We start from the raw sequence: 23,186 nt of genomic DNA, 5'->3' as shown, positions 1-23,186 counted from the left end.
ACAGAAAAGATGAAACTTTGATGTTTACGTCGTTGCCGGAAAGAAAAAGGGTTTATGGAACAACACATCGTATGTTCATTTCAAGTTTTAAACTGATATACATGTTTTAAATCATGTTTTCTAAAGATAGAATACACCTTTTGTGTCGAACCCTCACTGAATGAGAAAACATTTCTACTTGTCCGGGGATTGGCCGGGAGAAATTAGTTTAAATGTTTCCGTTAAAACTTTCATAATTCCAAGTGTAATCTACACGTACCGGATTTAGATAGAAATGTGAATAGCTACGACTACAAGGTTTATATATGAAATTGGAAGGAACCACATGTTCAAGAATCGAACCGAGGAATACGATAAAGGGGAAACAGTTGCAACTAAATACATTAATCTACATGTTAATGTAGAATAAGGTGAATCTCCATCTCACACATAAAAAAAGAACGATTATAAATTGGAATACTACTTCCTTACTTGACAAGATTAAAAATCCACATATATTTTCAAATATGGTTTTGAAAACAAAATTTATTGACATGGTTCAATGGTTTCTTTATTTTTCACATTATGACATCGAATCGATTTATGTAATTATGCCGGTCTTAATTATTGTACACATACTACTATATGTAATTTAGTTAATTAAGTTAGTTAACGGTCAAAACAGTTAATGTCAGTTTAACGCTAATTAAGCAGCCACTTACTGAAGTTTTTTTTGATATTAATATACTTGACTTATACAAAACATACTTTTACGTGTAATTTTAAAGTGTGTTGTGAGAATAAAATTTAAAAATTATTGAAGTATTATATATATTAACTAGTGACACTATAACATGAATTGCTAAATGCTAATTGCTTCATACAACATATAAAAGAGTCGTATTACTATACTAGCTAAGATCTTAATATTTCAAGTAAGTTCTTGGCTAAATATTCAAAAGCAAAAAGAATAGAGAAAATTAGTAATTTGATTCCAGAATGCAACAATATAATCTTTGTTACAATCAGTTCTTAAGCTATTCTACCAATTTGATCATTTTCTATGATCAGAGTTGCAATGTTCTAGACTAATTAACAAGCGATTAAGCCGTTGGGAACGATGATCGCAGTGTGATTCCACACAGTCCTTCAGTGGCATTCACATCACGCTGCATCATCATATATCCATCCATACCCCACTCAGGGCCCCATGAGTTCTTCACTAGCCAATACTTGATGCTATCAAATGTTCCGTACCCAACCAATGTAACATCATGAGTTAAATTTGTACCGCAAGATTTTGTAAGAACACCACTTGAGTAGTACCTGAATTCGTCACAACTTGCATCGATGGATACTGATATCGGTTGCTGGGACACAGCATTAAGCAGTGCTGTTTCATTGTTGGGTGGTACCATTTCAAAACCGGTAATGTTAGCTGCGCGATTTGCCTCATAAACCATGTTGCATGTTTCGTTGGCTGCATCGTAAAGGTAGCCAGTTTCGGTATTTATACCAGTTTTAGCAATATAATCAAAGGCATTTTCCTTAAATCCCCCTAGACATCCTCCACTTCCATTTCGGTTACAATCCACAAGCTGCTGCTCGGATAGCGACAACAGTTTGCCTGTTGTAAGGTAAGTGATTCCTTCCACAGCAGCGATTGTCGAAAACGCCCAACAACTTCCTGCAAAAATTAAGATTGTTTTAATATAATGATCAAATGTTGATTTACCTAACTTGAGGTCTTTTTTTTTTAACTTTTAAAAATACGTTGTTGCCGCATTTTTGAATTGCGGCATCTTCAGAAAAAAAACATTTCTTTTTTATTGTTTTAATATTTAGTTAGTTTTTATTTGATAACATGTAATATCTGATAATTTGAATATCTAAATACATTATTTTTTATTAACTGTTTCTAAGTTTTGATATAAATTTTAGTGAATAACAAGTTGTATTCAAAACATGGTATTTTTTTATAGCAAGGAATTACAAGTTATTTTGAGTAAATTTCAATTCAATAAATGTATATCGAAATAAAAAAAATTAATAATATAACAACAATAATAAAATTTTTTTTGAACAACAACAACAATGCAACACTATGATTTTAGATTTAAGAAACCATCAGACAGAACATGTTGTTATAGAAAAATTAAATTAAATCATAGATAATTAAGTCAAACATGTATTTCAAAATAATATATTTGAAAATATAAAACATGGTTTAATTACCACATGCGCCTTGACTCTTGACTTCTGTAACGGCCCCTTTCTCCCTCCAGTCCAAGCTACTTTGCACTTCACTCACACTTTCATATTTAAACGATGTTAGTTGTGACTTCAAATTATATGGCTTCTTGTGCCCCATAAAATAGGTCTTGAACTCGTTCGTCGTTCGGTCTGCAAATTGGTTGATAGCCAGCTTGTAAGACCGATCTCCAAACGAGTTGAATGACTCTACGAATTCAACATTTTTCTTGAATATGTTGAACCGCATTTCGTGTTCCGCATAAGTTTCGTACACACGACCAAACTGAGCAGTCCAGAGATCATGCTTTTGTGACATGTATGCGTCACGCACGGTTCGAGAAGTTATTTGACACATACACATGACAAGAATTATGAAAGACTGAATTAGCATTCTCTCTTGTGACAAACCCATGGATTGGAATGGATATCAGTTGTTGGGACAAATGGTACATTGTTTTGTTACAACTAAAAGGTATATATAAGTTAAATCTATGTAAGGTAACATTTTTATTAGTAGAAAGGCTTATTTTGTTCCCCGTAATCTTGGCGATCGATAAAATGAGCTGAAAGAAAGCAGCCCACTTTTTGGGAAAGATTATGTGAGTTTTACGGCTAATTTTTGGCCTAGAATCAATATTTTCACATCTTGGTTAATCAGATAATATTTGCTAGTAACTATTATAGAAAATATTTTGATAATTATTTGAATGGATTAGTTTTGTAATATACAGTCTTAATTATTGCAAATATGTTGTGAAAGTGAATTTGTTTTAAATTGTGTTGCAATACGCTTGTAACTCAAATGATATTAAGGTATTGAAATGTTGTATCTTTTGAGTGATAGTGTTGAAGTCCTAGTGTGAAACAATTGTTTAAATTTTTAAATTTTTTAAATTTAGAAGCAGGTTTAAGGGTGTGAGTTTAGACATTCAAAAAAGGAAAAATAAAAAAGAACTATGTACACATGACACATATATAATTATGTGAATCTATTTTATAATTATTTACGTTATTGCCTGTGGATGTCACGAGTGGAAAAATATAAATCATGTAACATCCACACGTTTCTAGCATCAACTGATATATAAATCATGTAAAAACATAACATTCAACTAAAATAACATCTATTTTACAATTATAAATTAATAAATAGTTCATTATAAACCACATTTGTAGTTTTATTTGTAAATTTACATTCTTTGTCTAATATAAGCATTTTAACACCGTCTCTACTCTTCACTCGTGATAAAGTCACATATAGTTGACCGTGTGTAGACACCGGCTCTCGCGTGTATATACCAACTCTTGCTAGTGATTGGCCTTGACTTTTATTAATGGTCATTGCATAACAATTTTATTTTGTAACCACTCGCACTCTTGCTACTGATTGGTCAACACTGTTTTGTAGGAATTAACCACGTGATGGGTTATTTTGTCGTTAGTTAACGTTTTTTGTTCTGTTAAAATCATGGGTAGAGTTGTCTTTTCACACATGAACATAATAATAATAATAATAATAATAATAATAATAATAATAATAATAATAATAATAATAATAATAATATTATTATTATTATTATTATTATTATTATTATGAACTCTCATGGAGAATACACAACCTCGTCTTCTACAATGTTCAACCTCCTTCAATTAACATTAACCTGCCATCTCCATTATCAAGAACGTACAATAGTTCGAAATTCAAAAACTTATCATCTCTATAGAAGACGGTGAATTGTGCGAATGGTTACAAAACCTGGTTTGTTAAAGGAAAACACAAACCAGCAAACCAGTAACAGGTAGGGGTGAAAACAAGTCGAGTCAATTAATTTACACAGAGCTCGAGCTCGGCTCATTTAACTTACATAGGGCTCGAGCTCGGCTCGGCTCGTTTCGATCTATATTTATAAATCTTGAGCTCAGCTCGTAAGTAGTTTTTCAAATTCGAGCTCGGCTTGAGACCGACTCGTTTGCTATAAAAGTTTTTGGAAGTGTCACATTGGAGCATGGTAAAACCGGATATTGGTTTATTAGTGTATATTTAATAGTAGTATGTAGACATGTAGTCTGACTAAGGCATCATGTTATTGTATATTTGAACGAGTATCTCTTCCATTTTGATATGCTTCTAACGTACAAAACATGCTAAAAAACATCAATATACAATTTATAACTTTTTAATGTACTAAATTTACGTTATATCTTTGGCACTATACTTTCAACTTAATGTTGGGTAACCAACAACTTTTTACGTTAAATACCAGCTTAGCAAACAAATACTTTCGAAAAGTAGCAAACAAATTGGGTCTAACAGTATCAATGTCTTGGATAAGAATTTTTCTTTCTAATGTATGAGGGTGCAAGTCCCCTCCAAGTACACTGTTAGAAACTTAGAAAATATTAATTGGCATGGTTAATGCTGTAACAGTTTAGAAAATAGTTCGCCTTGTACCATGTTATAAATAACCGTTTAATTAGAGTCATGGTATATGAAACATTGGAGAATCGGATCTCACGAATTATCATCCTACAAGAATTTGAGAGTTCAAAATAGATGTCCGGTGACTTAATCTTATTGTGACTATCTATATATATGCTTATCACGTTTTTATTAATCTTGTTTTCTATAGATTAACGAAGCACTTGCGAATATAAAATCATTCCCAGAGAGTTAAGAAACATACAATAATACCACTTGAATTTATGTACATGAGAACTGGACAAATCACAAAAGGAGATATAACTTTGTAAGTACAAAGTGATCATATATTAAGCAGTTGGGTATGAAGCCATCATGGCAATGCCACAGAGTCCATCCTCAGAATCTACATCTCTTTGCATTCGATTATATCCTTCCTCACCCCAAGTCGTACCCCATGAGTTCTTTACAAGCCAATACTCTGTGCCATCATCCGCCATCCCATATCCAACTGCAGTAACACCATGGTCTAGTTCGGTTCCACATTCTCCGGTGAAAACACCACTTTGGTAAGACTGGAAATCACGTCCACTAGCATCGATGGCAACTGAAACTGGTTGCATAGCCACGGCCTTCAACAATGCCGCTTCGCTGCTGGCAGGCACGTCTTCGTATCCAGTGATCTTAGCCACATGGGACGATTCTTTTGTCGTGCTGCAAGTCCCGTCAATTCCTTGGTATGGGTAATTAGTCTCCGTCGTTATGCCACTGTTTTGTATGATGAATTTGAAGGCTTCATCCATAAGACCACCGTTACAGCCTTGATCTTCACCGCTTGTGTCACAATCAACTAGTTCTTGCTCCGATAAGAATATCAAGTTGCCTGTTGACAACTTGTTGATTCCTTTGGTGGCTGCTACTGCTGAAAAAGCCCAGCAGCATCCTATACAACGTAGTATAAGTTATAATGGTTACGAAATAGTAGTAAAGACTGTTGTCACAAAATAAATAAGTGTTTTGATCACTTACCACACTGGCCTTGATCTTTCACTGGCGTCACAGCCCCTTTTTGCCTCCAGTCCATTGAAGATGGAACTGTGGTCAAGTTTACATACCGGAAACCTGTAGTTCTAGGACGAGATGAAGCCTTGAAGCCGTTGCGTGACGCCCGAAATTCCTCATTAGTCAGGTCGGTAAATGCATTAACACCAAGCTTGTAAGACTTGCCCCCTTCTCTGTTGAATGCCTCAATATACTCAACGTTATCCTTGAATATCCGAAAGCGCATTTCCTTTTCAGCTGCATCTTTGTAAACTCGACCATGGATAGTCATCCACTGCTCATGTTTTTCCACCATGGATGCCTCATGTAGCGATCGGGACATGCCTTTCATACTTAATATTCCCAAAACAAGAAACACTGCAAGCGCCAAACTTCTATTGACTTTCAGAGCCTGTCGTATGCAGAAAAATGTAGTGAAGCGGAAGCAATCCAATATATTAAAAACCGGTAGAAGACTGTTGTGTAATTGATTGCATGTGTGATTTAGAGAATGACATGCATTTATAGAACTGAAAGCTAGCTGAAATTGCATTCTTCATGCTAGATTATAAATTGAATTTTGAAGAAAGCTAGGTAAGTTCTTTGGGAAAAGGACAACAAAACTTGTTTTCCGTGGAAGATGTTTCATTCTACTTAATTGAAGTTAGTTTTTTTAGGAATGATCGTCTCCAATTTTGTATGTTCACAATGAGCTTCTAAGTAAAAGGACAATTTAATTTTCTCTATTTTGTTTATGCTATATGCATGATAATACAAGTTGTGTTGGGAATGCATCGAAAATTCCGACACAAAATTTTAATTTTTTAATTGTATTGTTTTTAATATGTAAATCTAAATCATAATACAAAGTGTGTCAGAAATGTGTTGGAATTTCCGACAGAGTTTTGACATAACAATTTATTTTGTAATTTTATCTTTTAAATGTGAATCTAAATCGTAATATAAACTGCATCGGAAATGCGCCATAAATCTAACACATGTTTTATGCAAGATTTCAACTTTTTATTTTATTTTTTGTTAATACGTTAAGGTAAGTGATAATACAATTGCTCGGAAATGTGTCTAAATTAATCTGACACATTTCCAACGCAACATTTCAATTTTGTATTCTATTAATACATTAAGAAAATTAATAATGCAAGTTCCGACGCAATGTTTATTTTGTAGAAAATAATGCATACCAGTTGTGTTGCAACTTGCTAAACATTTTTTACGCATTTCTAACAACTTGAATTTGTGTTTTTCTTTTGTTTAACGGGCTCAAACGTTTGATGTTTTCATCTACATTTTTTATTACTTCACTATACAGGGAATGCTTTTATTTTCCCAACTCATACATATTATACAATTATTATGTACATACATATGGAACATTACATTTATGCTTATAGAAATATAAAAAGTTGTTCTAAGTTATAAGTTATAATTGTACACACATACGTATGTAAACATATAAGATGTATAAGTTTGCGAACCGAAACTGGGACTAGGCATGGAAATCTCGATCAACGTACTTCTCTCCCGAGGTTCAAAATGTGGAGGGTTTTTAACCATGGCCCCAACTTGGTTTTTGATTTGTGGACGATGTAGACCTTCCATAATTGACTTGAATAGTCTCATGTCTTGAGTACGTGCAAAGTTTACGAAACGGTACTTCCAATCGTTAAACTCCTCAAAACCAACCAACTTGAGTGGTTTTTTGTTTGAACCCAACTCATTGTCCACGAAGAGATAGTGTTTTAGAAGAGACCCTGATTCGGAAGCCATGTTTTAAGTTTCATAATGATATTTCACTCACTTGAAAAGCTTCCAAGTGTTGGAACTTGCAATTTGTAAAAACAAATTGCTAATGCGAGAAAAAAAGTATGATTTGCAAAAAACAAAAGGTTGGAGTTAGGGATGTGAGATAAGGGATTGCGAGTTTGGTGCAAATTGGCGGGATTGCAAGTGAGGCAATGGTTGCGAGTTAAAGGATATGTTAGTTGGGAGTATGGATGCGAGTTGGGATATTTGCGAGAAAGGTAGGGTGCAAGATAGGGATATGTGAGATGGGTTGGGTGCGAGTAAAACATAGTTTGCAAGAAAAATGGAGTTTGCAATATGTAACTTGCAATCTTCAAAACTTCAAACAAGATCCGATGAACGGTAACTTGCCAACTTCAAAACTTCAAAACCACCAACATTCTAGATCAAAAGAACCTCAATAGTTGAGTCGAAGCTCTAATACCAATTGTAGGTCTCGATATGGATCTAACAACTAATCCCTGATCAATTCGTAAATTTGGTGAGCGAAAATGACAAAGAATATCCGAATCTCAGATCAAGAAAACACACAAACACAACATGAGAGAAGAGAAAGAGTAGAAGATAGAATATTATTTGCTCAAGACTTGCTAGTCTTGCTAGAGTATGGAGTGTATTCTTCTATATATACTCCATATCTAAGTTACATAGTTGGGCTTCTTAGAAGGGCCGGGGCACTAGTGTGGCTAAGGTTCATGGGTAGTTTATCACATGGCAAACTCACCCTAACTATATGAGTAGTTTGCCAAATTGCAATTTGTAGCAAAAGTTTACCGTGTGGTTATATGGTTGTTAAAGAATTTTGAAGCAATTAAAATACCCATTAATAATTGATTTATTACATATATTACAAAAAAAAAAGTTTTAATGTACTTATGGTTAGGTGTTTCCAGTTATTTTATAGTTTCTGGGTACTTGAGGGTTGAAATGAAATAACGATGTACGATTGGCCGGTGAATTGGTAGTACCCATGAGTGCCCATTCTCATCTTATGCCAGCCCAAATGGGCAATAACATGTCATCTGCCATTGACCCAATACAACCAAAACTAAACAAAGAGCGCATATTTAATAAACATCACAATATACATCTAATATAAAAGCCTAATCCGAATATTTAACACAACTGAGACCCAACAATTATCTATATCTATGTTATATATAAAATATTTTAGATGGATAAAATAGTAATTTAACCTTTATCACATTCTCTCTCTCTCATGGAGATGTCGTAATATTAAATTCTCACATGTCGTCTCCGGCAATACTTTGATCTCCGGCGACGTTCTATGTCATCAACGACCCTTCAAACAATCAGTTCTGGAATCCTCTCTCACCTTTCAATTGCAATCAATTCCGGAGGGCATGTTTTGTTTTCAATTCATCTCTCACCTTTCAATTGCAATGAAGTCTGAAAGGTCTGTTTTCCAATTGAAGAACGACTGTCCGTTACCAGCGGATGATTCTTCTTAGGCTCTCAGCCCCACACCCCAATCACATAATCAAATCCAGGTAAATATTCTTTTTCTTCGGTATTTACGCAAATCAGGAAGCCACATTTACTACCACACATCCGTATTATCAGGTACGTTGTTCATCTTTTCTCCATTTTGTACATAATTTGTTTTCAATATCCTAAAACTGTATTTGTGTACATAATAGTTTTAAATTGAATAACAATTGGTTTGATTAAAATAATCAGTTTTTTGAACATTAAGTTTGAGGGCAAATACCTGTTTTTTTAGGCATTCTTCATATGAGGTAATTATTACTCAAAACGTATGAGTCTTCACCCTAATTTAAATTGTATTGTTTGATATCATGTTTTTGGTTTCTAAATGCTTAGTGTTCATCTAGTTTAATATCTAAGGAATAACCTCTTTTTTTAGATATGCAAATAGCCGTAATTCTAAACAATTGGTTAGAGCAACTCGATTATAGTTACTATCGGTGATGATGCCTTAGCCTAAGGCTTTTCTTACTTAAATGACATGTTTCATCCGGTTTTATTTTGACATAAAATGAAAATCGGGTATAGATTTCTCATCACATAATCGAGGTATACTCAGCCAGAAGTGGTCTTCATGGCAAAGTGATCAAAGGTATTTTAGCTTATAGTGGTGGATTGGATATTTCGTTAATTGTATTAGGAATTATGAACAAATTACTCCTGCTCATAGCTAATTTAAATTCAAATTCAAATATTGTTATAGTCAATGGTTGTTATAGGTTGCCGTATGTAGTCCGTTAATTTCTCCTGTATTCATGTATAGCTTGGCTATATATTCTCCACTAATATTGATTTAAATTATTGAAGCCAATAATATTCAATCCATATATGGTTTCACAGCTCCTAAACTTGAAAGAGTAAATTCGATCCTTTTTTTCTTTCCTTTTCCAAACAACCATCATCAATGGCAGCCTCACAAAACCTAATTCCCATTACTATCACCACCCACTTCAACACCAACCTAAACTCTAATAACTTTTCCGTTTGGCGGCGTCACGTCCAGTCCACTTTGATCGGACTAGGGCCGGACAACTTCATCACCGGCGACGCCAGCGCACCGTCAAAAACTATTACCAACAACAATACTATCATTCCAAATCCGTAATACACTACTTGGTATAGTCAAGATCAGATTCTGTTTAGTGCTATTCTCGGTTCATGCTCCGATGAAATCCAACCTCTTATTGCCTCGACTGCGACTTCCAAAGAGGCATGGGATCATCTCACACCTAGCTTTGCAAGCAAATGAAGATCCAGGATCATCTCTCTTAAATCCAAGCATGCCAAAAATCCTAAAGGTACACGACCAATTGCTGAATTCTTGAACAAAATGCGCTCGATTGCAGACAGTTGGCGCTAGTTCAGAATCCAATTGATGAAGAAGACCTTCTAGTTCACATCATCACCAACTCGATGAGGAATACAACTCCATCACCGCCGCGCTTAAGGTCCGAGAACAACCGATCTCCTACCCAGAAATGTTTGATAAACTCGTTGATTTCGAGCGGTCTCTCAAGGAGGTAGCACCTACAACTCCTCTAATAGCTACTGCCAATGCCTCGCAAAGGCAGTCGGGTCGCTTCCAGTTCAGATCCTCATCTGATGAATCCTCTCGCACATCCCGATCCTACTTCGGCTCCTCCCAAAGACCATATCGTCCAACCAACAATTCTCCCCACACTCCACGCAACAACAAAACCAATATGTTTTGCAACTTTTGCAACATTTCGGGACACGAAGCACGTGACTGTAGGAAGCTTGTTAAGTTTTTAAATGACCATCACATAGCATTCAAAAACAACCAACAAGTTACACCGGTTGCTAATGCCACTTCATCTGCTCCTCAATCAACTCTGGGCCCTCAACGATGGATGATGGATAGTGGTGCTTCTCATCACTTAACCTCCTGCCATCCACTCTTAAATTTGTCTCCGAATACGGGGGACCGACGAAATCGTTTTAGGTGATGGTTCAAGCCTTTCTATATCTCATACCGGTTCAACTTATTTTTACACTTCATAAAAAAAAATTGATTTACCTAATATTCTTTGTGTTCCTAATTTGCGTAAAAATTTGCTTTCGGTTGCTAAACTTTGTCGGACTAACAATGTCTCTGTTGATTTTTTCCTTTTCATTTTTTTGTAAAGGATCTCAAAATGGGGGCGCCTCTCATGCGGGGGGAGAACATCCATGATGTTTACTATCTCAATCGCTCGGCTCCTCTTCCTCAAGTCAATGTTACCACATCAACTTCACCAATCCAATGACATCATAAACTTGGACATCCGTGTTTTCGTACTTTTAAATTTCTTTGTAAAGACTTAGGTCTTCGTTTTAAGTCATTGTCGACTTATACTTTACATTGTCAATCATGTGCAATTAATAAATGTCACAAGTTGCCATTTGGCCAAAATTCGTTTGTTGTGTCCAAACAATTGCAACTTCTTTACTCGGATGTATGGGGACCGGTGCAAAAATCTATTGATGGTTTCCAATATTATGTTGTGTTTGTCGACTATTACTCTAAATATGTTTGGCTTTATCCGATTAATAAAAGTCGGACGTCTCAAAAATTTTTCCTCAATTTAAACTGCTTGTGGAAAAGTTTTTTCAAACACCCATTCTATCACTTTTCACCGACAATGGTGGTGAGTATATTGGACTAGTCCCATTTCTTCAATCTGTTGGGATTTCTCATTATACGACCCCTCCCCATACCCCGAACAGAATGGCGTCGCTGAGCGTCATCACCGACATATTGTTGAAACCGGGCTTGCTCTTTTACATTATGCCGGCCTCCCTCTTACCTTTTGGTCACATGCTTTTCAAACTGCCGTCTACCCTATAAACCGCCTTCCCACACATGTACTTAACAACAAATATCCATACAACTCTCTTTATGGTGCTTTACCAAATTACACCAAATTAAAACCATTTGGGTGCTTGTGCTATCCGTGGCTTAAACCTTATACCACCTCCAAACTCCAACCACGATCCCAACCATGTATATTTCTAGGCTACTCGTCTTCTAAATCGGCCAATAAATGCCTTGATCCTCATACACATCGCCTTTACCATTCCAGACATGTAGTTTTTGTTGAGGATCAATTTCCTCTCAAAACCAAAGCTACCACCATATCATCCCTTCCAACAGTGGATGACTTTTTTAAATCCATAAGCACCACTGTCCAAATTCCACCACCCTTGCCTATCACACCCATTCCATCTCAAACCTTGTTACCTGTTTCCACCAATGTCCAATTCACATCGTCACCTTCTACACATTCCAACAGTACTCAAACCCCATCCTCACCCTCCACACAACATTCTTCCTCTACTTTTCCTACTGATTCCGGTTGCTCCTCTCCTTCCATTACACCTGCATCCGCTCAATCAAACCCGTCTCCTGACACGTCCATTACCGCTCCTTCCTCACCTATTATATGTCAACCTCTACCGCCTCGCACCCGCAAACCAAACGCTAAGTATTATAATTCTCATTTTGTCAACACTACCTTCAAGCTTCTAAGGACCCGCTGTGGCGTAAAACCATGGATAGCGAGTACAACGCTTTGCTCCATAACAACACACGGGAGCTTGTTCCTCCGACCACTCGTCATCCTATTGGATGTAAGTGGGTTTTTCGAATTAAACTACGCCCGGATGGCACCGTAGATAAATATAAGGCTCGGCTTGTTGCTAAGGGGTTTCTCCAGGAGTACGGTAAGGACTACTTTGATACGTTCAGTCCCGTTGCCAAACCTGTCACTATACGAACTGTTTTTTTCTATTGCTTTATCTCGGGGATGGTCACTCCGTCAACTAGACGTAAATAACACGTTCTTGCATGGTACTTTGCAAGAAGAAGTTTATATGGTACAACCTCCCGGTTACAGGAACCCGCAATATCCTAATCATGTTTGTAAACTCAAACGATCCCTTTACGGTTTGAAACAAGCGCCACGAGCGTGGTATATGGCTCTCACATCCTTCTTACTTGACTCGGGTTTCACAAAGTCACTTGCCGATGCATCAATGTTCTATAATCGTGATTGAGCAGGGAACCGTTGACATGTTTGTATGGGCATGCTTTTTTTAGAATAGCTACAGGCTTCTTAAATGGTTTATTACATGCTTCTTGATGTTTAGTTGTGAAAAACAAATGTTTGTTCGATTTGTATCATAATTTTCACAGTTAAATGTCAGCTTTTTTTCTTTATATTTAGCAAAGTAATATTCAACAATTTTAAAAAGTAGTTTATTCAATATGTTTCCAAGAAGTATATTATCAATTCCAGAACAACACATACGTATATGTAGATTTTAAATTTTTTTGAGAGATTGATGATTCTATTTTGAACTCAAATTTGGATTAAAAGGTTTTGGCGCTAATTTTGAAGAAAATAAATAATCCAGTGTAGCCTGTAAGTTACATTTTTTATTTTTATATTCATTGTATGTAGTAAAGAAACTTTTCTAATACAAAAAGGCATTCAAACGATTACAATGAACTGACACGTAAATGGGCAACAAGCTGCGCCGCAACCCCCTTTTGGATAGCAAACTCAATCCTATTAAAAACAAAGTTTTGGTTCTTAGGATCCAAAGATTTACTATGCATGACTCGTTGAACCCTGTTCAGAAAGTCCATGGCCTCCGGGGCAAAGAAACCAATTGTGTCAAAGGCAAATGGGATAAACACGTGTTGATTCTCTAAACAAGCTTCCTCGTGTTTAACAATTTTATATCGCCCTCATCGCAACCTGACCTGCCATGAACCCAGTCTCCCTAAGCCCAACAAGAGGGGACACACCTCGTGAGGTCCACACAAGCGTGTTTCCCTCCAACCCACCCAAAAACAAGAATATCAGTCGGTCACAAAGTAGACCTTCCTTTAAGTGGATCTGTTAGAAAGTTCACTGGAGCCCTTTTTTAGCAGAAATTCATGCTCTTTTAAGAACATCACATAAAACATCCCTCACCAAATCATGCTTATACTTAAAACCAGGTAACTCCTTGCAGTGAAATGCATGCTGACCAAAAGAGTCCAAACAAATTTTGAGGCAAACTAGGCAAGGCTCGTATGCCGAAAACAAAGAGATCATTAGCCTATACTTAAGGATGGTCTGGTACTCAAAATCCGACATATGACACTACGTGAATATCGACCTTCGGCCACACATATGGTCCGGGAGATTTGCCACACTTTGGCTTAAATGTGTGGCTAAAAGGTCTGTGTGGCTAAAAGGTCTTTGACCATGTTTGAAAACCTTCCACAATGTTTTGGCCCACATATTATTCTTCATGTGACCATTCTATACCTACTCAGGTACTTTTCGCCACACTTTGAATAAAACTGTGACAAAAACTAGCCACATTATAAAAACGTGTTGCGAAATGTGACCTACAGTCATAGTTTGTTTGATCTTTGATACATGTGACCAAAAACACATGCATTAGCCACAAACTGTGACATTTAACTAGCCACATGTTTTAATAGTGTGACCAAATGTGACAAACGCCTACTGTATTGATAAGAGATGTGTCTAAAAGGTAAAAGATATAGCCACTTATATTACGTTGTGTGACCTAATGTCACATTTTCTCGCCACATTTTTAATATAGTGGCGAAATATGACGAACAACCATTATATTTATTAGTAATGTGGCTAAAACGCTTAAAATATATGGCCACTTATACGAGGTTGTGTGACCAAAGAGTAGTTTACTTTTATTTTTCCTAAGTTATTTATTGTCACGGATACACTTATTATGTGTGGCTATAAGTTATAAATTGTCGCACTTAAATATTTTTAAGTGTGTCCAAATGTAATTAATGGCCACTTATACGAGGTTGTGTGACCAAAGAGTATCTTAGTTTTGCCTTTTATAAGTTTTTTATTGTCACGGATACACTTATTATGTGTGGCTGTAAGTGATAAATAGTCACACTAAAATATATTTAAGTGTGTCAAAAAAGTAATTAATGGCCACACGTTGATTTGACGGGTGGCGATGTCATCATTGCCTTTACAGTTTCTTGTGCTGCCAATTTCAAATTGTCAGGGAGATGTACCGCCGGGTTCCGATGGTGTTTAAATACCAGTCACAATCACAATTACAATCCACAAATCACAATCCACAATCACAATCACAATCCACCTTTCTTCCGATTATAATTTCCGATAATGGCTTCATCATGGGTCGAACGTGCACCGGGTGCTCATGCCCCCATCTACTACGAACCCACATTTTTCACCATACGATTCCACTTTCCTTCCTGCGTTGTCCGGAGGAATCAAAGGGTGAGGTATGTGGACTATGTCCACCCTCACACCTTAACGTACCAACAACTTAACCGAATGGTTAGGTGGCTTGGGTACACGACTGCTGATTATTTTAGCATTGATATGGTAGTGCCGGGAATCGAGGTGGCGTACATTGAGTTGAACGACTTGGAGCACTTCAAGGCGGTGTCCGTTTATGGGGCATTCCGTAGTCAGGTGAACCTTCGCCTCCAAAGGCTTAGGGACTCCACCTATACCTTGGATGACATGTACGAGAGGATCATGCCATCTCATACTCCAGAAGAGAATCCAGATGTAGATTCGAATACGGAATCTAAAGGGAGGTCTACGATGGATGCCGATGTAGATTCTGAGACGGAGTCGGATGCTAGGAGCTAGTTAGTTTTATGTGATTTGGTTTTCTATATTAATGTAAATGTTATTATATTTTGGTATTAATATGTTATGTGAATTGATTAATCATATTAAAAAAAATTAATACATAATCACCTATATTATGTGAATGTTATCATTGTAAATGTTATTATTAACTGTAAAGCGTGGAGCGTTTCCAAAGCGTGATATATATAACTAGTGGCTGAAAGTTAATGACTGTTTTTTTTAATACATAATCACTTATATTATGTGAATGTTATTATTGTAAATGTTATTATTAACTATAAAGCGTGGAGCGTTTCCAAAGCGTGATATATATAACTGGTGGCTGAAATTTAATGACTGCAATAAACCAACTATAAAACAACAGAATTTAATGCCTGCAATAAAACTGGTGACTGAAATTTATTAGACTTTAATATATATATGTTATGTGAATTCCAAACTCGGCCAAACCGAAAAAATCTAAGGTTTTCACAGATCTTAAACTTCCCAAAGATCTTAAATTTTGATAAAATCCCTTCCAAAACTCAATGCCATCACCAAATCTAAGGTTACTGGTGATGACATTGAGTTTGGAAGGGGTTTTTCAAAACTAAATTTTATTTGTTCAAATGCTTCTTCAAAGTCTATGACCCACAGATTCTTTGGTCAAAGATCTGATTATGGAGGGTACAATTTTGGTATGCAGGTTAGTAAAAAGAAGGGCATAATGGTCATTTTTTATAAAATGAGTTGATAATATTTTGCAGGAAACCAGCTGTTAAAAAGTATGTTGAAACATAACCAAAAAGAGGTTGTGCAAGAAACAAAACCATCAGACGAGAAATGATGACTGTCACCGACGGCCAGTTTGGGCGGTTTCGCGGTTTCCAACCGAACCATGAACACCCTAGACAACATGATGCATTTTTGGGCTTACTTTGTATTAATGTAACATTGATATAGCACGAGTCAGTTATGAGTGTAATGACTTTATTGATATTACTATGATACACTACAAGTCAATTGTGACTTTTATCGATGTAACATGATGTATGTTTGAACTTGACACCAATTAACCAAAATAGCCAAAGATGAAATGAATTCAACAAACCGGCCTGTATAAGTAATAATAGTATTAAAAACAACCAATATTTCTTTACTTTGAATTAATAAGTACAAAGTAAAGAATGGTGATATCGTGTATCACAACCAAATTTAAACATTATTTACATCTAACTAGCCGAACGAACACAACTGCTGGGTCGACAACCCAACATCGGTGTCAATCTCCATTACGAATAGTTGTAGGCTTTTTCTCGGGCCTCCAGTAATCTTCCGGGGACTCATTATGAAGCAGTTGGTTTGGTTGTACAAGTGCAATGTATTACCCTCATGAGGGAAAGTTACCGTACTAAATTCCTCATTGATCTCGTCATAGGAATGCCTATAATTCTTGGGTGGAGTCATGAGGACAACATGCTTTTTTCTATCCAGTTGATCTTGAACATAAAACACCTAGCGTGCTTGCGAGGCCAATATGAACGGATCATCCTTGTGGCCAAATTTGTTTAGGTAGACCGACGCGTAACCAAGAATATCATGTTTGACATGTTTACGGTTAACCCATTGGCACATGAAGACCGGAATTCTTTTAGTATGATAATCTAGGACCCATATATCTTGCAAAACCCCAAAATAAAAGTTTTGTCCATAGATCACCACGTCTTTTTTGATGTGCATGTCATCCGCCTCTACACCTACTACGCTGTTCTGGTAAACTCTACCATCATGAGATTTTGTACGAAATTCAAAACCGTTGATGTCGTATGAGTCGTATTTGTAAACGTTGCGGTGTGCTCCGTGTGCAATTCACTTTACGGTTTTCGATACAGAACCTGGGGAGCCATCTAGCTCTCTTTCAACCTGAATTTCATTACAAGGATTAGATTCTTCACCTACATTGCAGAAACTATAAAAGAATTTTAAAAATTATAGAAGACTTAATAAATTGATCTGCCTTGTCGCGTAACCAGTCACCAAACTTTAAAGTATGCTCCTTCTCCAGCAATGCTTGTCGTTTACCAGGCATTTGGTTTTTCAAAGAGGTCTTGTGTTGTCTACAAGTAGGAGTATAATATATTGTGAATTAATATATACATATATATATTAATTCATACATATATATATGGGTGTAGTTACTGTACGCTAATGCCTTAACATACGGTGTATTTTAATTTAATATATGGGTGCGTTTGCTGAGCGTTTAAGTTTTCTATATACAGTAACTACACGCTATATATATATATATATAATTTAGAGTATATATGTTAATATTACTTACTCGATAGACGACGCTATTTCAGGCGTATTCTGCAGCACATAGAAATGTGCTCTCTTGAAGAGATCAGGAGAAACTTCAACTGATTTAGCGCCTGTGACAGGAATTGTCTCCCCATTATCATCATGCTTATCATGTGGAATACCAACAGTACTCTTGATGTTTTTTTGGTATTCGCTCAGAAACTCGATTGTTTCTTCCGCAATGTTCTCCTCAGCAATGCACCCTTCTGGATAAGTTTTGTTTTGCACGTGCCCTTAAATAACCTTCATAAACCTTTCAAAGGGATACATCCAACGAAAGCATGGTGGCCCACATAATTTTATCTCTCTTACAAGGTGCACGGTTAACTGAACCATGACATCAAAAAATGATGGCGGAAAGTACTTCTCCAGCAGGCACAGTGTATCTATTTGCTCTTCCTGCATCTTATCAAGCTCTTCTACAATGATTTCTTTGCTACAAATTGACTTGAAAAAAAAACAAAGCTTGATTATAGCATTTCTCATTGGTTCTGGCATGATGGACCGTATTGTAAGGGGCAGAAACTGTTGCATAAGCATGTGATAATCATGTGATTTAAGGCCTTGTAGCTTCCTTTCTTTAAGATTCACCAAACTAGAGAAGTTAGAACAATACCCTAGTGGAGCCTTCAGTTTATACAGTGTTTCAAGAAACATGTCTTTTTCTTGCGCTGATAATGTGAAGCATGATGCAGACAGTTCTGTATTGTTGCCTTTTGCTTTCGGTTACAACTCCTTTTTACCTAAAAAATCCAAATCCTTTCTAGCTGCCAATTCGTCTTTTATCCTGCTGGGAATGTTCAGCAACGTCCCGACAATATTTTCTGCCACATTCTTTTCAACATGCATCAAATCAATACAATGTTGGACAGGTAAATACTTCCAATAGATGAGCCGTTGGTACCATATGTTAAACTTCTTCCAATATGGCTGCGGCGTTGTGTTATCCCTTTTCCTCTTACTCCCACTTAGGGATTCAGATCCCTTTCCCCACTCATTGTTAATGTTTTTGACCTCGTCGTATATCTCTTCCCCTGTCATAGGCTCTTTAGCGGTTCTCATCTCCTGTTTTCCGTTGAACGTCTTTGTTTGTTTTCTGAAAGGGTGGTCATATGATAAATACCTTATGTGGGCAGCATAACTCTGCTTCTTAGTGTGATAAAGTCGAACACACTGAGTGTCGCGCCGACACACCACACAACCTTTGAATCCACTATAAGGGCAACCACATAGTGTACTAAGAGCAGGGTAATCGTTAATCGTCCATAACACAATTGCACGTAGTGTAAACATTTCTTGTTTATATGCATCATATGTTGGCTCCCCGACCTCAAATAAATATGCTACATCGTCAATTAAAGGCTGTAAAAACACAACAATATTGTTTCCTGGCACTCCGGATATTAATAAGGAAAGCATGATGAATTTTATTTTCATACACATCCAAGGTGGAAGGTTGTAAATGACTGCTAAAACAGGCCAGACACTGTGGTTTCTGTTGCCTCTATGTACGTCGACCCCATCAGTGCAAATCCCTAGACGAAGATTTCTTGGATCGTTTCCGATGGTATCGGAGTACCTGTCAACTATGGCTTTCCATGCTGGTGAATCTGATGGGTGGCGTAAAACACCGGGTTTATTGGTACTCGTGGCGTGCCATGTTAAATTCTCTGCTGTGGTCTTTGATTGAAAGAGGCGCTTGAATAGTGAAATAATGGGAAAGTACCACAGTACCTTAGCAGGCGTGTTTATGTAAGTTTTGTTAGTCTTCTCATCCACCTTCCACCTTGACTTGTTACAAACTGGACATGCTTCCAAATCCTTGTAATCCTTATAGTAAATAATGCAGTCATTGATACACACATGTATCTTTTCGTATCCTGAGCCCATTGCCTTCATCATCCTTTTGCCCTCATACATATTATTTACCATTTCGTTATCTGCAGATGGCATCTTTTTCAACAATTTTAGAAGTTCATCAACGAACTTATGAGATACCCCGTGCTTGTTCTTCAAGTTGAGTAGTTGTACTAATGCAGATAACTTGGTGAAGTCAAGACATCCTTTATATAGGGGCTTCTTTGTTCAAAGATCTGAGTATGGAGGGTACAATTTTGGTATGCAGGTTAGTGAAAAGAAGGGCATAATAGTCTTTTTTTATAAAATGAGTTGATAATGTTTTGCAGGAAACCAGCTGTTAAAAAGTATGTAGAAACATAACCAAATAGAGGTTGTGCAAGAAACAAAACCATCAGACGAGAAATGATGACTGTCACCGATGGCCGGTTTGGGCGGTTTCCAACCGAACCATGAACACCCTAGACAACATGATACATTTTTGGGCTTTCTTTGTATTAATGTAACTTTGATATAGCACGAGTCAGTTATGAGTGTAATGACTTTACTGATCTTACTATGATACACTACAAATCAATTGTGACTTTTATCGATGTAACATGATGTATGTTTGAACTTGACACCAATTGACCAAAATAGTCAGAAGATGAAATGAATTCAACAAACCGGCATGCATAAGTAGTAATAGTATTAAAAAACAACCAATATTTATTTAATTTGAATTAATAAGTACAAAGTAAAGAATGGTGATATCGTGTATCACAACTAAATTTAAACATTATTTACATCTAACTAGACGAACGAACACAACTGCTGGGTCGACAACCCCGACATCGGTGTCAATCTCCATTACGAATAGTTGTAGGCTTTTTCCCGGGCCTCCAGTAATCATCCCGGGACTCATTACGAAGCAGTTGATTTGGTTGTACAAGTGGCAATGTATTACCCTCATGAGGGAAAGTTACCGTACTAAATTCCTTATTGACCTCGTCATACGAATGCCTATAATTCTTGGGTGGAGTCATGAGGACAACATGCTTTTTTCTATCCAGCTGATCTTGAACATAAAACACCTGGCGTGCTTGCGAGGCTAATATGAACAGATCATCCTTGTAGCCAAATTTGTTTAGGTCAACCGACGCGTAACCAAGAATATCATGTTTGACATATTTACGTTCAATCCATTGGCACAAGAAGACCAGAATTCTTTTAGTATGATAATCTAGGACCCATATCTCTTGCAAAACCCCAAAATAAAAGTTTTTACCATATTTCACCACGTCTTTTTTGATGTGCATGTCATCAACCTCTACACCAACCCCGCTGTTCTGGTAAACTCTACCATCATGAGATTTTGTACGAAATTCAAAACCGTTGATGTCGTATGAGTCGTATTTGTAAACGTTGTGCTGTGCTCCGTGTGCCATCCACTTTACGGTTTCCGATAAAGAACCTGGGGAGCCCGCTAGCTCTCTTTCAACCTGAATTTCATTACAAGGATTAGATTCTTCACCTACATGGCAGAAACTATAAAAGAATTTTAAAAATTATAGAAGACTTAATAAATTGATCTACCTTGTCGCGTAACTAGTCACCAAACTTTAAAGTATGCTCCTTCTCTAGCAATGCTTGTCGTTTACCAGGCATTTGGTTTTTCAAAGAAGTCTTGTGTTGTCTGCAAGTAGGAGTATAATATATTGTGAATTAATATATATATATATATATATATATATATATATATATATATATATATATATGGGTACAGTTTCTGTACGCTAATGCCTTAACATACGGTATATTCTGATTTAATATATGGGTGCATTTGCTGAGCGTTTAAGTTTTCTATATACAGTAACTGCACCCTATATTATATATATATATATATATATATATATATATATATATATATATATATATATATATATAATTTAGAGTATATATGTTAGTATTACTTACTCGATATACGACGCTATTTCAGGCGTATTCTGCAGCACATAGAAATGTGCTCTCTTGAAAAGATCAGGAGAAACATCAACTGATTTAGCGACTGTGACAGGAATTGTCTCCCCATTATCATCATGTTTATCATGTGGAATACAAACAGTACTCTTGATGTTTTTTTGGTATTCGTTCAGAAACTCGATTGTTTCTTCCACAATGTTCTCCTCAGCAATGCACCCTTCTGGATAAGTTTTGTTTCGCACATGCCCTTTGATAACCTTCATACACCTTTCAAAGGGATACATCCAACGAAAGCATGGTGGCCCACATAATTTTATCTCTCTTACAAGGTGCACGGTTAAGTGAACCATGACATCAAAAAATGATGGCCTTAAAGTACTTCTCCAGCAGGCACAGTGTAACTATTTGTTCTTCCTATATCTTATCAAGCTCTTCTACAATGATTTCTTTGCTACAAATTGACTTGAAAAAAAAAACAAAGCCTGATTATAGCATTTCTCATTGGTTCTGGCATGATGGACCGTATTGCAAGGGGCATAAACTGTTGCATAAGCATGTGATAATCATGTGATTTAAGGCCTTGTAGCCTCCTTTCTTTAAGATTCACCAAACTAGAGAAGTTATAACAATACCCTAGTGGAGCCTTCAGTTTATACAGTGTTTCAAGAAACATGTCTTTTTCTTGCGCTGATAATGTGAAGCATGCTGCAGGCAGTTCTGTATTGTTGCCTTTTGCTTTCGGTTGCAACTCCTTTTTACCTAAAAACTCCAAATCCTTTCTAGCTGCCAATCCGTCTTTTGTCCTACCGGGAATGTTCAGCAACGTCCCGACAATACTTTCTGCCATATTCTTTTCAACATGCATCAAATCAATACAATGTTGGACAGGTAAATACTTCCAATAGCTGAGCCATTGGTACCATATGTTGAACTTCTTCCAATATGGCTGCGGCGTTGTGTTATCCCTTTTCCTCTTACTCCCACTTAGGGATTCAGATCCCTTTCCCCATTCATTGTTAATGTTTTTGACCTCGTCGTATATCTCTTCCCCTGTCATAGGCTCTTTAGGGGTTCTCATCTCCTTTTTTTCGTTGAACGTCTTTGTTTGTTTTCGGAAAGGGTGGTCATGTGATAAATACCTTATGCGGTCAGCATAACTCTGCTTCTTTATGTGATAAAGTCGAACACACTGAGTGTCGCCCCGACACACCACACAACCTTTGAATCCACTGTAAGGGCAACCACATAGTGTACCAAGAGCAGGGTAATCATTAATCGTCCATAACTCAACTGCACGCAGTGTAAACATTTCT

At 36.6% G+C, this 23,186-nt stretch overlaps 2 protein-coding genes across 2 annotated transcripts; both read right to left on the bottom strand.

The window, feature by feature from the left end:
- Positions 1-1,082: 1,082 nt before the first annotated feature.
- LOC143614542 (senescence-specific cysteine protease SAG39-like) lies at positions 1,083-2,862 on the bottom strand. Its single transcript, XM_077087954.1, has 2 exons — positions 2,215-2,862; positions 1,083-1,666 (listed from the first exon to the last, which is right to left on the bottom strand). Exons 1-2 carry the CDS (start codon positions 2,642-2,644, stop codon positions 1,083-1,085), a joined length of 1,014 nt encoding a protein of 337 aa, XP_076944069.1. The 5' UTR covers positions 2,645-2,862.
- Positions 2,863-4,965: 2,103 nt separating this feature from the next.
- LOC143614541 (senescence-specific cysteine protease SAG39-like) lies at positions 4,966-6,110 on the bottom strand. Its single transcript, XM_077087953.1, has 2 exons — positions 5,681-6,110; positions 4,966-5,594 (listed from the first exon to the last, which is right to left on the bottom strand). The coding sequence occupies exons 1-2, from the start codon at positions 6,042-6,044 to the stop codon at positions 5,002-5,004; spliced, it is 957 nt and encodes a 318-aa protein (XP_076944068.1). The 5' UTR covers positions 6,045-6,110; the 3' UTR covers positions 4,966-5,001.
- Positions 6,111-23,186: the final 17,076 nt, after the last annotated feature.

The sequence above is a fragment of the Bidens hawaiensis genome, unplaced genomic scaffold (genome assembly GCF_021521415.1).
Source record: "Bidens hawaiensis isolate Kalapana, Puna unplaced genomic scaffold, B.hawaiensis_p1.1 tig00040189_1, whole genome shotgun sequence".
NCBI lineage: Eukaryota > Viridiplantae > Streptophyta > Magnoliopsida > Asterales > Asteraceae > Bidens > Bidens hawaiensis.
Note: the sequence above shows the minus strand (reverse complement) of the source record. Positions and strands in the feature narration are given on the sequence as shown.

Coding starts and splice junctions, on each gene's coding strand:
- LOC143614541 (XM_077087953.1), bottom strand. CDS start 6,044: ATGAAAGGCATGTCCCGATCGCTACATGAGGCATCCATGGTGGAAAAA. Junction 5,595..5,680: donor GAAAGATCAAGGCCAGTGTG/GTAAGTGATCAA, acceptor TACGTTGTATAG/GATGCTGCTGGGCTTTTTCA.
- LOC143614542 (XM_077087954.1), bottom strand. CDS start 2,644: ATGGGTTTGTCACAAGAGAGAATGCTAATTCAGTCTTTCATAATTCTT. Junction 1,667..2,214: donor CAAGAGTCAAGGCGCATGTG/GTAATTAAACCA, acceptor TAATTTTTGCAG/GAAGTTGTTGGGCGTTTTCG.